General features: G+C 39.1%; 1 protein-coding gene across 1 annotated transcript; it reads right to left on the bottom strand.

Annotated features, from left to right (window-relative positions):
- Positions 1–2,601: 2,601 nt before the first annotated feature.
- txnl1 (thioredoxin-like 1) lies at positions 2,602–10,638 on the bottom strand. Its single transcript, XM_020938358.2, has 8 exons — positions 10,407–10,638; positions 9,740–9,836; positions 8,860–9,033; positions 8,041–8,163; positions 5,309–5,378; positions 4,435–4,607; positions 3,878–3,982; positions 2,602–2,736 (listed from the first exon to the last, which is right to left on the bottom strand). Exons 1-8 carry the CDS (start codon positions 10,502–10,504, stop codon positions 2,707–2,709), a joined length of 870 nt encoding a protein of 289 aa, XP_020794017.2. The 5' UTR covers positions 10,505–10,638; the 3' UTR covers positions 2,602–2,706.
- Between the last annotated feature and the right edge of the window lie 367 nt (positions 10,639–11,005).

Here is an 11,005-nt window from a genome sequence, read left to right as displayed (position 1 = left end):
TGAATTATTTAAAGAAAACTAAATGAAGCAAATCGCACATGCACTTATATCATATATTTGTTTAATAAACATTAGTTACTGTTCAGCAAGATGGACAGATCCACGGCCATCCGGGCTCCGAGTTCCATGGGCTCCGAGCTCTGCCGGCCCCGAGCTCTGGCCTGGCCATGGGCTCCGAGCTCCGGTTTCTGGGTCGTCCAAATAGGGGTGTCCTGCTCATTCTTGATGCTGCGGTCTCGCTTATATTTGCTATCACAGGGTATTCACAGAGGCCCTGAAGATGTTGTGATATGATCCGACCATATATATACACCCATATTGTTCAACGCCGCTCAAATGAGGCTCATGATGTTCACGGTTACAGGAGTGAATATGGAGCCAGGCTTTATATTATTCCATTCCATTTCTTCCGCTTATCCGGGGCCGGGTCGCGGGGGCAGCAGTCCCCTCATCACACACACTTCCTCCAACTCCTGCAGGGGGACCCCAAGGTGTTCCCAGGCCAGCCGAGAGACATATACTCCCTCTGCTCCCTCAGTCTTTGCCAGATTGTCAACCTGTAAAGACAGACACTCAAGCTCCTGAAAACCTGAAACCTGAAATCCCTGTATTCCCTGAATCTGTTCTGTTTGTGACTTCTCCAATTCTGTGTTTCCCTGTTTGTTGTCCCTGTTCCTGAGTTTACTCCCAGTCTTGGAAGATATTTTCATTCACACTTAATATCATAGATTCCTCTGTTATATTTTCAGTCTGAGTTGTCATTATAAACATTTCCTGTTATAGGACACTTTCTGTTATTTAAATAAGACTTTGTTTGCCTGAGGACTTGTGTTGCATTTGAGTCCAATTTACCGGCGTGATAAGGTAGTTGAATGCTTAAATTCCTGATGTGTGACTTGGTCAGTTAAATACAATCTATCAATGAATCTGCCCAGGGACGACAGGTGGAAATGAGCACTGATGCTACAACCTGGTACAATGCATCTCTCCTGTTAAGGGTCATGTATAAATTGTGCGTTGTCCCTGTCTCAAATAAACTAAACTAAACTAAACTAAAACTAAGTGTAGCTGCATGGTTTTGTTTTAATTCAAGGACAAAAAGCAAGCCATGATAAATATGAAATACATGTGAACTGCTTAAAATGTATGCACAAAAATCATTTTAGAGATGCGCTACTGTGTAACACACCCACATACACACACACTGTTTTCACATTCACATATTGGTAGTTGGTGTGCACAAATCTCCAGCAAGGACTTCTGACACCATCCTCCGTAGTTGTGATTATTCAGGTCACAACATAAGTTTAGAAGCATTTAGTCTTAAGTCTTCCAGTATAAACTCCCATATATCTGTCACTTTATATAGCATTAAAAGTCCTATATTACACAAAACTGACTCTTAAAGAACTTACTTACTTTAAGAAGTAAGCGATGTTAGAGTGTTGTTACCACATCATATCACCATCTCATGTTTGAGTAATGCTGATTTATTACTATGTCTTGTGATGTCATGTAGTGGTTGTGGTAGTAGTTTTAAGGTTAACAGCTACTTTTTACCTATAGCTCAGCAGAGATCGGCAGTTCCAGGATGAAATCGATCCAATGATTCTAGTGAAGGTGTATCAAGTTTAAAAACACTATGGAGAACTTTCTGTATTACTAATAGGGATGGGCATTCGATGAAATTTTCTTCTTCGACGGAAGAATTAACGATCGATTATCGATTAATCATTAACGTTTTTATATTAAAATGATCATCATTATTATTACTATCTGCACTACTAATCTGCATAAATAAATTCAACTTTACGACATATAAACCGTAACGACTCTAGAGCCACATCAGCTGTTTGACATTATAATGTGTTTAATTCAGTTTTGTTCAACTCTCACAGAAACAAAACTTAAAACTGCATCACTAATTTGCATAAACTCAGCGAAGATAAAACTACAGCTCTTGTGTCGCTGATGTGGTCAACTTCTGTTGGATTAAAAGACATGACTCAGGTGAATACAGGTTAGTGTGACCAGATTTGTGTTTGTCAAAACCAGGACACCGTACGGAGGGAGGGAGGTGGGGACTCGTCATCCACATTGAGTGACTCTCACCTGGTAAAACTTTTTCCCTCTGGACACCGAAACATATGTGCTGCTTTATACACTGTGCACATGGACTCACACTTGTCCCGAATGCAACGGAAAGTGTGGAATTTCTTGTACAAGTCATCGTTAAATACACATTTGTGCTTCGGCACGTTGCTGACACGTTGACCGACTGTTTGTGTCTCGCTCCTTCTGAGTTCAGAGACACATGTACAGACCTGTTTGGTCACACTACAGCAACCTACATTCGGTTTGTCGATTAAAATGAACGTAATCGATGAAATTCTTAATGATCAATTATCGATTAATCATGCCCATCCCTAATTACTACATGACATCACAAGGTTGAACAGAGTGTTTTCAGGTTGAGAAAAGGACAGTTTTGTCCTGGTGTCAACAATGGCTAAATCATTATCCTTCTTATAAATGTCACAGTAATCACAGCACAAGTTTGATAAATTAAGATTTCTAGTAGAGAAAATCTCCACACATGCCTTTGGAAAAGACTGACTTTATTTACAGAGAAATGCACAGAAGCCCATACAAACAGTTCGTCTGTCGTCCACATGGCACGTCCGGACCACGGCCTACTGCTGACCATCAATGGCTCTCTCCCTTCTTCCCCACAACCTGCACACAAGCATTCAAATGACATGGCTTTAACTACACATACTGTTCATTTGAAGGTGCATTCATGTTAGAGCTTGACAATATGGGCACAGTTAAAAGTGCACTATGGAACTTTTCATGTAGATGGTCCATCACATGCTTGGCTCCATGGAGTCGTTACTTTGCCAGGAATGTTTCACAGTATGGCATTTAACTTTGTGGAGATATGAGCACGTCCCACAATAAGAATGCATGTTTGTAATGTATTTTTATCAATAACAACATGGGTCATTTAAGATAAATGAATGCCCTAGTGTGTAATAATGCAGCAATAATAGCTCCATGGAGGGTATTGTGTCAGACTTCCATCAAGTTACACAGTGCACCTTTAATATCCTTCAGTGGAAACTAAAGTAATCTGCAGTTTGTGATACTTCACACTTCCAAACGATTGGTTACCACCTGTCACTCAAACCACAATGAAGACTGACCAAAAGAGCTCAAAAATCCTGCCACTTCGAAACCTGCTGCAGTTTCAAAAGACCATTTTCCATAGAATTTCAGATATTAAAGTACACCTATTGTGGGAAAAACAACCATGTTACCCCTCATTTACTCACCCAAAGTTGTATTTGGAGTTATTTAGTATGTTTGAGCAATCCTTAAATCGCTTATTTACAGGATACCATTTTGCCAATCAACTCCTGTTTTCACCACCACCAGCACACGTCTAGTGTTTTATTTTCTTTATCGGTGCTACATGTAGGATTTGTCAGTGCTGCATTGTCATTTTGGTACAAATGAAAAAAATCTGTATCAGCTCCCAATGGGTACTGCAATTTTCTAATGCAGAAGTCAGAGGACTTGTTTCTTTTATTAAGTCATTTAAGATCAATATTATGATTTAAAATAAAAAATATAAACGGTATAATACAACAAATAAAAAAAAATATAACATAATGATCATGATATAACATAATGATCTATGGGAGTTATAGGTCTTCTTTAAGAGTTTAAGAGGCAAGACAGAGGCTAATACGGTTGTTTTTAGTCCAAAAAAACACATTTAAAACTTCAAATCTGGTCAAGTGTTGGGTGTTACTGCTGCATATGTGCTCAGAATACTGTTGCTAATATTATGGCCCGTGTGCGTGCTCAGTACCCGTTTGAAGTCGTTCATGTTGGTGGCCTGGACTGGTGTTCCGATAAATGTGAGATAGTTGATTTTGGTCGTCTCTTCATCTCCTTGATTTGACTTTACAAACATCTGCAGAGAAAAATATGGACAGAGATTCAGAAGAGACACATGGCAGCATTAACAGTCGCTTCAAGTCCCTTCTGCTGACCACAAGTGTATTTCTGAATATTGCTTTATAATGATCTTGAGCTGTATCAGAACAAGTATAAGAGCACATGGACAAGTATAAACCCCTGGACCACTATGAAACCTACCTGCAACACTGAGGGATTACACACATACAGATATAAGACCACATGGGAAGAGAGAAAAAGTACTACCATTTAAATGAAAATCACATTCTACTGTCTAAATCAGGAGTGTCCAAACTTTCTTTTTAACACTGCGTTTTAGTTTTGAGTGCCACCAAATAAGACTTGGAAAAGGATCGGACTGCTCAACCAACGTTCGGATCACTCTGCCAACTGAGCTATTGAAATGGACTTTGAAATATTAGTATAGTGACAACACTGGCCCCTCACCGTGACACTCTGCACATTCTGGAACTTGACGTAACGCAGCGGTATGAGGCCTTCGTCCTTGTAGTCTTCCTCACACAGCTCCAGGCTCTGAGTGGCTTCACTGTGCTCAGCGTCATCAAAGTCCATGGAGCGAGGCAGGTTAATGAAAAGCTTCACCTGTTTAGGGGCCTGTGCTGTGGATAGGCACAGAACACGCTCATACCACCAACATGCAGCAAGTGTCTCTCACATCACAGCAAACACATGTACATTATATTATCTAGATGGAAATCTAGGAAGTAAAATGTCCAAATGAAGTAAAAAAAAAAAAAATCATTTTACTTGCTTTGGACAATAACTGGTATTAAGCAACCATAATGGAAGTAAGCTCTTCTGATTTACAACATAAAAATAACATTTTATTAAAGAGGAGGTATAACACTTTTAATTGCTGACACATAACATATTTAGATCACCATGCTAACTTATTGTTTTGAAATAGATATTAACATGTTTTATAAGTCAGCTCACTTTATTTTAGATGAATATTGCAATTTAAAATGCAAATTATAACATTATGACCCACGTGTCCATGGGATTATAACAATATAGCAGACACAAGCACAATTGGTCTTTTTTTTTTACGAAAAATGTATTCCTTTCACGTAAATTGTCTCTGGATTTTAGAAGGAATTTTGTGTATTAATGCCATGGATGGAGGGATTTTTTTTAGAACTCAGCCCTACTATCTTTAAACTTTTCTTCACAATCTGTCCACTTGATTAAATCCTTAGCAAATAACAACATAATGACATAATTAGAAAAAAATTAAAGTCTGTCCTATGCACTTGAACAGCACTGGAGGCTAACACAAAACTGTAAGCAGAGGCCTTACCGAAGTCCGAGCACTGCAACTTCATGGAGAAGAGTTTGACGGGCTGACTGAAGGCGATGGTGATCAGCAGCTGCACAAACACAAGCACCTCATGTTAACAGGGGGACCACAGCACAGGGACATTCAACAGGCCATTGTACTTTCTATCATTCTGCTAATGATAATAAATCGTTTTTTGCTTTAGTTTCACAGGTGGGAAGGATGGCCTAAAATTGTACTTAACTAAGAATAACGTACAATATTACTCAGGTATAAGTATTGGTCCAAATTGGTCCAAGAAATTACTCAAGAAAAAAAAAAAGTATTTGGGAAAAGTACTACTCAAGTAAGAGTAACTTCAAGTGTAACTGTTGGGGTGAAACATTTGATTTATTGACCAATATTAAATTAATGTAATTGGAAAGCTAAAACCTTAAATATTGTACAAAAATGAGACAAACTAAATCCTCTCTGAAGAGCGGTGAAGAAACACAAATGTTCAAATAATTTAATATTGTCAACATAAAACTTTTGTCACTTGTAGACTTGGTCACAGTGGGAAGATTAAACAGAGTAAGAGTTCTTCAGTAGAAATATTACTCAAGTAGGAGTAAACGTATGCTGATAGAGAAGTACAATTTACTTAAAAAGTTACTCAAGTAAATATAACAGAGTAAATATAACAAAGCACTACTCTGCTTAGCTGAAGTTCATGTATCGCACAGAAAAAAAAGGAGCTGAATTATGACCTTGTAATTTGTATTTTTTTGGTTAGTTTGCTTAATTTCTTCAAAACAGTTATAGCGTTGAGAGTCAGTGTGATGTTACTTCATCAGCTAATTGAAAAATATTGGACACAATTTATAAATTCCTCTCACAGTCACTCAATGTTAACAAGGTTTTAAGTATAACAGAAAGTGTACAAGGTTGAGCTGAAAAGCTAGGCTAAGATAGTTGTAGACTAAGATAATATGTAATTACTACATTATTTTAGTGCTGTCATGCGATTAAAAAAATTGAGAGATTAATTAATTATGATCTGTAATTAATTAATCTAATTAATCTCATTTTAATCTCACCTAAAAATTGCTGAGAAAAGCCTTCAATTTGAGGTATTTTCATTTAAATTCATTATTACATTATTGTGGCAGATCAAAAGACTGATATAGATTTAAAAAAGTGACTTTATAAAGTCATTTATTGTTTAACAAATCTCTCCAAATCGGCTGTTGAGCCCAAGTCTCCATGAATAAGAAACTGTTTGCTGTAAAGTAGCAAAGACGAGGAAATCTGAACATAATAACTTTTGTCTACTTAAAGACAATAAAAAGTCCAGTCTTTCCTTAACCAGATTAAAAATATTATTGATAGAGAAATGCTTTATATATGAGATCACTGGTTTTAGTTCTGGTTTAGTTCTGGTTTAGACCTGGTTTAGTCCTCATTTAGTCCTGGACTGGATTAGTCCTGGTTTTAGTCTTGGTGTTAGTTCTGGTTTAGAGGCGCACAGGAGGAAGCACGGTTTACGCAGTGTACGCGAAAAAACACGATCCACACGCGGCTCACGGGAGCACGTCGGTGTCTACGGAAGGAAATGTGGTCCGCACGTTCTCAGGTTAATGACGATGATGAAGGTGTGTTTGTTTGTGTGCGTTTGTGTGTGTTTGTGTTTGTGTGTTTGTGTGTGTGTGTGTTTGTGTGTGTGTGTGTTTGTGTGCGTGTCCCCTCATGTGGCAGGTCACTATAGGACAGTAGTGCAGACATAGTGCATGAGTGTATGCAGGTTGTTTTCACCAGTGACATTTAAGTTGTAGGCGATATTATATTAGTTATTTTCTTTTATATTTCACATCGGGAGAATAATTTCCAAGACACAAATGTGTTTTTACCTGTGCACTGCTGGTTCTGTTCTACTGGCTCTTCGACCTCGTCCATTGTGCGACTGACGCCGCCAACGTTAACATGATGTTTACATCGCACTTACTGCGCGCGTTTTGTGTGGGTTTCCGGCAATGAGTGGAATTACCGAAATAAAAAAATGTATAAATGTGTTTTTTTTGTGTGTGTGTTGTCCCAACAACACATAAAAACTGATTTTATAATAAAGCAACTCACTTACAGAAACACTAAAATTAGAGATTAAAAATGAGATTAACGCGATTAAAAAACATAATGCGCTAAATATGACTGTAATTAATTAATCGCAATTAATGCGATAATTTGACACCCCTACATTATTTACATTTCTGTTACAGCTTGTGATTACACTTATGTTATGTACAAGGAAAGTGTCTCTTGTTTGAGCTAGAAAAAGCTAGAAATCAGTTGTAAAAAAAATCTCACAAGCTCATTTTTCTCATGGAAAATTGTCTCATAAGATCTTGTGCCACAAGATCTTGTTCTTTCCCTACTGGTGAATATCTAGTTAATAATAAAGGTCTTTGAATCTGCTCAGGCCTAGTAATCTCCCACGCATTTTCCAATGTAAATTTCTCGGATGTTAGAATTTCAGCAAACCTTCCAATTTGAATGTACTTCATAGACTTAAAATGACTGCTTTATAGGATAATAATTACCATGTAGGTGGTTAGCCTCTGTCGTGCCTTTTAACACTTAATATCTGAATTTTTTGTAAAATGTTTATGGGGAAAAAAATGAATAGAACATGTACTTCCAGAACAGGTGGTCATAATAGAGCCCCATTGCGCAGGTGTGGTATAGTCATATGGCCCTCTAGTGGTCAGAGCGCTTACCTGCTCATCACAGTCAGACTCAAGGAAGGAGGCGTCTTTGGTCAGGCAGTTGTCGAAGCCGCTGTCGTCGCTCTCGTTCAGACACTCACAACCGGCTTTATTCACGAAGGGCATCAAGTCCATCTGAACCACAAACAACAGAGACCTTTAGCACGCCTGTACTTCTGTTTAGAAGGGCTTTTAGGTCTATAGTATTTCTGTCATCTCTCATTCAAGAAAGAGATACTCAGACCTTTACCCCTGTTTAAAATACTGAATTATGAGCTAGAAATATGATTGCTGTGTAGATAACTAACATGTATGTAGAGCCTATGTGTAAAACCACCCAGCACATTTTCAATTACATAGATGTGAATAGTGGATGGAGCTAGGATTCAAGATTTTGATTTAAATTTCAAAAGAAAAAAAAAACTTCTGTGCCCTCAGATACAAGGAAAACATGCTCAAATAAAGAATAGGCCACCATTACAACTGTTAATAACAAAAACATTGGACATGATGGCCAACATATTTAGGTTATAATTTGGTGTTTTGGTTCTCAAGACAATTATCCAAACAGAAAACAGAATGAGCCTAAAATGCCCCTCTCACCTCTGAATGGTCACTACCTAAACACCATGAGAAGAACTTGTATGTGTCCCCCGACTCTAAGTTAAGGCACTTACTTTTTTTTTTTTAATTTAAAATATGGTTATGCTTTAGGTTTATTACGTCACTGGCATGAAGTCTTAAAATCATAATATGGTTACATGAGTTACTGCGACAGGCCTAGATGTGGCTAAACTCTCCTAGCACTAAACAAATCCCAAATGCACTGACGTATCCTTTGGGAATGTCAGAATCCTCATTGCTGCCTGGGTCATTCTCGGTGTGCTGTCTGATCTTCTCCTCCAGCCCGTTGGCGTCGGCACCCTGGTACTGGTCCACCCTCACGCGGTTTCGGAAGAACAGGAAAGTGGGTGTGGCTGAGATGTTGTTGGCTGCTGCTGTGCCCTACACATACACACATATATACACACATATATACACACACCAAGGTCAGTTCAGTACAAAGAAGCTGGACAAGCAAAGGACATGCCAGTGGCACTAAGGCCTACTTTCAAAAAGACTATGTCTACTCTCTGCAATGTTATTTAATTTGCTTCTCTTGTTTAGTAGTTGTCAGCACGGCTGGTATTAAATAAAATTTTGTACTGGTAGAGATGAGAATTCCACTATATATATAACTATTGGGTTTGTCCAGTTGCTGTGTACACTTTTGCATTATGTTTGTGCATATTTATGGTGAATTGTCATGCGGGAGCATGGGTGACGTAGGCTTGTGGGATGAGCATTGTACAGAATCTTACAGCTAACGGTAAGGAGGGCTTCAATAGGGCCTGGAAGAGATAGCTAAAATACCCACACATGCATGGGTGATATCTAAAACCTCTTCAGGCATGCTTTTGATGAAAGAACAACGTTACAACAAGTTACAACTACTACTCCAATTCCAATTAAAATTTCAGTATTATGCCAACGATTGGGTAGGTCAAGCCAAAACAGGCCGCCAATCCACATCTAATCTTGTTTTGGTTCATAAATGTGTACACACAGACACACTGGCTTCACCACCTTTGTCTCTGAGCTGAGTTTAGGCTTAGAGAAGTCAAACTTAAAGCTATATCCATCAGGCATCAGTGTTGTCATCTGTACTCACTTGACAGACGTGGACATCCACCTCCAGGAAAACTACTTGTGGATATTTGTTGCTCAGCATGGTGAAGGCAGGTGCAATTCTGACACAGGGGTGGCACCTGACAACAAGAAGCAGAGAAATCATATAAAGGAAAGGACAGAAACCAAAACTAACAAGACATGATTTGACATGATAAATATCAGAATTAAGTAAAGAGTGGATGCTAAATAATTACCCAATATACCCACATGTCAGATGTAAATGACTGGGTCTAAAGCAGCTCTTCAACCACCATTATGTCTTTTAGTGAACTCTTATACTCTTATGTAAAACACACTTCACTGGAGCAGAAGATTCATACCTGCTTGTTTTAGTAGTGATGCTTTCAAAAATTAAAAATAACTAAATAAAAAATAAAAAACTTTCTTGTGTTTGGTGTAACATAGTTTGATGTCCTCCACTCAAGTATTGCTATGTCATCCTATGCAAACAAGCATTAGCGTTAGCACCTGAGCTTCAAAATCAAAACAGACAGGCAGATTAAATTAAAAAAAAATCCACTACACATGATATTGTTATTCATGTTTTGGTACGTGACTACAGTAAAATGACTGCTCCCATGGGGCCACAGAGTCTGTGTAATGCCCCGTGTCGTACTGACAGGCCTCGGGAACAGCTCAGCACTTACCCGGCCATTGTGAACTTCACCACGGCGAGCCTGGAGCCGGCCGCCGCTAGCTCCGGCTGGAAGTCTGGGTCGCTGCCAATTACTTTGACACCGACCATGGTAAAGTGTTGGCTGCTGACCACCAGAGTAAGGAGGCTGTACGGTGCGTGGGACCTGCGAAGAAACCCGAGCTACAAATACCACCGTGTTTTTAGCTCAGCTTAGCCTAGCCACTCTGTTACTGTGTGTGCACAGGCGCATGCGTGCTGAGGAAGTCCCGCCCCGAATCTACTGCAGCCGGCTCTGAGAATGCTGATTGGTCCTGTCATTGGAAGGGCGGGTTCTGTGAGATTTGATTGGTCCTGCCATTGGAAGAGCGGGTTCTGTGAGATTTGATTGGCCACTGTCCTAGAAAAGGCGGGTTCAGAGATTTGTCATGAAAATACGCAGGTAAATTGAAACGGGTAAATTGCGCTAGTGCATGGCTTCCAAAGCGTTCTCATCTTCTCCCATATATACTCAACAAAGAAGAGAGAGACAACCTCTCTCTCTCTCTCCCTCTCTCTCTCTCTCTCTCTCTCTCTCTCTCTCTCTGCTCTCTCTCTCTCTCTCTCTCTCTC

This window comes from Boleophthalmus pectinirostris, unplaced genomic scaffold (genome assembly GCF_026225935.1).
Source record: "Boleophthalmus pectinirostris isolate CB_2022bp ecotype Guang Dong unplaced genomic scaffold, ASM2622593v1 HiC_scaffold_18, whole genome shotgun sequence".
Taxonomy (NCBI): Eukaryota; Metazoa; Chordata; class Actinopteri; order Gobiiformes; family Gobiidae; genus Boleophthalmus; species Boleophthalmus pectinirostris.
The sequence above is the reverse complement of the archived record's forward strand: the minus strand, read 5'-3'. Positions and strand labels throughout refer to the sequence as shown.